Here is a 3,091-nt window from a genome sequence, read left to right as displayed (position 1 = left end):
ATGATATCAACGTGATGCAGCGTTCTCCAGCCTTCGCAAGGCTTGCAGAAGGCCACCCCCCACCAGTCAATTTTGAGATCAATGGTCACCACTAGAACAAGGTATACTACCTAGCTGATGGTATATATTCTTAGTTGCCAACTTTTGTGAAGATAATTTCGTGCCCCCAAGGTGAGAAGAGACAGAGATTTGTCCGAATGCAAGAGAGTACTAGAAAGGATGTGGAGCGTGCTTTTGGTGTGCTTCAATCCCGATGGGGTATCATTCGAAACCTCGCACTGACATGGGATGAAGGGAAGCTTTGGGAGGTGATGACTGCTTGTGTGATCGTGCACAACATGATCATCGAGGACGAGCGTGATAACAGTATCTTGGACCAAGGATTTGATTTTCAAGATGAAGATGTTGAGCCCCTGCACCAAAAACCGGCCACGTTTGAACAATATATCCAATTCCATCGTGAACTGCATGATTCGCACACTCATTTGAATCTTCAAAATGACTTGATTGAGCACACGTGGAATTACATTGGCAACCAATAGATGTATTGGTTCATTATATTTTTTCAAGACAATTTTGATTTGGTAGTAGAACTATTTTATTCGAGATAATTTTGATTTGGTTGTAAAACTATTTTTATTTGAGATAATTAATATTTGGACGTGCAAACTTGTTTTATTAAACATTGAAATATGAACATATCAACATATTGACCGTGGCGGATATGATGATGCCAAAGAACGCGTCCATGCGTTGGGCGCACGGCCACCGCATCCCAAGAAAAGCTCGGAGACAACCCATTGCCCTATGCAAACCGATAGAATCTGAACAAAACGGACGGTCATGTGGTGGAGTTGCCCCGACGGCGCCGCTTGGAGGGAGCACACCGCACGCGTGGTGCGAGCTTGCCACGCGCCACGCTCGCCACACGCCCGCCACTCGGCCGAAACGGCGCCTCCACCCGTCCACCGCGTGGCTGCCAAGCTCGGTTCTCTTCTTCGTCAAAAGCATCTTACTCTGACGCTTTGCTGCAAAGCGGCTACTGCTACATACGCAGGAGAAGAGGAGGAGGTATGCCATCTGCCATGTTTACGACGGCGCACAAGGTAGCGACGCACGCGGCGTCGGCGGCGGGGGCGAGAATGAAGGGTCGGCGGCCGCCGAGCGTGGTGAGGGAGATCGTGTACGGGATGAGCCTGGGGCTCTTCGCTGGGTACCTGTGGAAGCTGCACCACTGGAGCAACCAGCGCCGCACCCGCGAGTTCTACGCCCTGCTCAACGAGGGCAGGATCACCGTCGTCGTCGACGAGCCGGCCGGAGCCAAGGACTAAGCACCAACCATAGTTTCACCTATACCTGGCCATCCCTCGGGCCGGGCCGGGCCTGACCAAGCCCGACGCAGAAATCCCAGGCCCAGGCCTGGCCTGGCTCGGGCGTCGGGCCTAGAAAATCAGGCCCAAGCCCGGCCCGTCAACGTAAAAGCCGGCCGGGCCTCTTCGTTAACTCGCAAATATGATGGCCCTGGGCCCGGCCTTTGGGCTCAATATCTAGGCTCAGGCTTGGCCCATAAGCAACATTGGGCCAGGCCGGGTCAGGCCGACCGGGCCGGGCTGCCCATGGCCAGGTATAGTTTCACCTACCTACTAGGAGAGGTATTTCCCGTTCTGCTTCCATGGATCATCAGTACGCAGCACACTAGCGGCTTGGTTTATTTTGTTTAGCTGGTAGCTAGCTCAGCCAACTCCTCGTGTCACTCTGGAATATGTACTGCAGCTCTGTTGCCTGCCTTTGTCTCGTTCCCGATCGAAGAGAATAAACTGGTGGGTGTGATTAATCAGTAGAGAGATCTCAGAATTATTGTTCTCCACTGACACGATTAGTGTTGTGCTGGGTGTTTGTCTGGCTTTGGCTGCGGCGGTTGGATAACATGATTGTAAGGTAGGACAGGCATGGAGAATGTGAGTCAGGGTCTTCGTATGTTTCCTCGCTGATATGATTGGCTTTCATTCCGTTTCTTCTCAGCACAACGCAAGAGACAACAGCAAAAAGGGAAACACTTGAAACTAACTAAACTATTGTGTCACTCAGCTTACCGCAAGATGATGGCATATAGTATTGCTGATCATGCCCAGTGTGACATGTCGATCAGCTTTTCCTATATACTACTATCACTTTGTGGTATAGTGGAATTGGTTTCCTGTAATCATCTACAGGTTTATGGCAGCGTGCACATTTTATGAAGAGAAACAATAGCCATTAATTTGTTCGTTGCACACGACAACTCCCTATCGCGTGGTGTCACCATGCATAGAATCGATGGCTGAGCAATCCCCATTGTGAGTGTGGCCATGCATGGAATCGATGGCTGAGCAATCCACATTGTGAGAGTACGAAGGAGAACTCGATTAGTTGCGAGAAATGAGCACTTCTTGTACCGAAGCAAAAGTGTACAGAGTTTTGGTTATTTTTTGGTAACATCTTGGATTCATGTATATGTTTCACCATCGTCTTGCAGTCCGAGGCAATTACTCCCTTCGTAAACTAATATAAAAGCGTTTAGAATACTAAAGAGTAATCTAAACGCTCTTATATTAGTTTACGGAGGGAGTAGAAGGTTTTGCAGACCCAAGTCTTCAGCAAGAGACAGAGCTTCACGACAAGCAATCGCTTCAAGAATTGAGGGGTCATACATGCCTCGTATGACAAAAGCCGAAGATCGCAGATATAGCCCATGTTGATCCCTACAAACGGCTACCGCTGAAGCAGAACCACGTGTCACTGCCGCATCAACATTTATTTTCACTTTACCAATAGAAGTAACTTTTTTTGAGAGAAAACTAACAGGAGGTGGAATCGACTTCTGCATCTGGGTGTTTGAGAAACCGCTCCCCAATGATTCGTACTCGGGGTATGGATTTCACCAAGCTCAGCGATAAAATGAGTAACATGTAGTTTTGATAGTGCAATCTTTTTTGTGGCCAACTTGGAGAGGGCACAAGTTCGTACTGGTGTATGGCTTGGGTCTTGGGTCGGAACCTAAGGTAGTATTTGACATTGTACGTTGTGATTTTAACTCCAGATTTTTCAGTAC

The 3,091-nt window shown here is 48.7% G+C and overlaps 1 protein-coding gene across 1 annotated transcript; it reads left to right on the top strand.

Moving 5' to 3' along the window:
* Positions 1-1,085: 1,085 nt before the first annotated feature.
* On the top strand, positions 1,086-1,331 carry LOC123064894 (putative cytochrome c oxidase subunit 5C-4). The gene has a single exon (XM_044488291.1). The coding sequence runs from the start codon at positions 1,086-1,088 to the stop codon at positions 1,329-1,331; it is 246 nt and encodes an 81-aa protein (XP_044344226.1).
* The last annotated feature ends 1,760 nt before the right edge of the window (positions 1,332-3,091 follow it).

This window comes from Triticum aestivum, chromosome 3B (assembly GCF_018294505.1).
Source record: "Triticum aestivum cultivar Chinese Spring chromosome 3B, IWGSC CS RefSeq v2.1, whole genome shotgun sequence".
NCBI classification, from domain to species: Eukaryota; Viridiplantae; Streptophyta; class Magnoliopsida; order Poales; family Poaceae; genus Triticum; species Triticum aestivum.
Note: the sequence above shows the minus strand (reverse complement) of the source record. Positions and strands in the feature narration are given on the sequence as shown.

Bases quoted from the DNA above. Each gene is read 5' to 3' on its own strand.
- LOC123064894 (XM_044488291.1), top strand. From the start codon at position 1,086: ATGTTTACGACGGCGCACAAGGTAGCGACGCACGCGGCGTCGGCGGCG.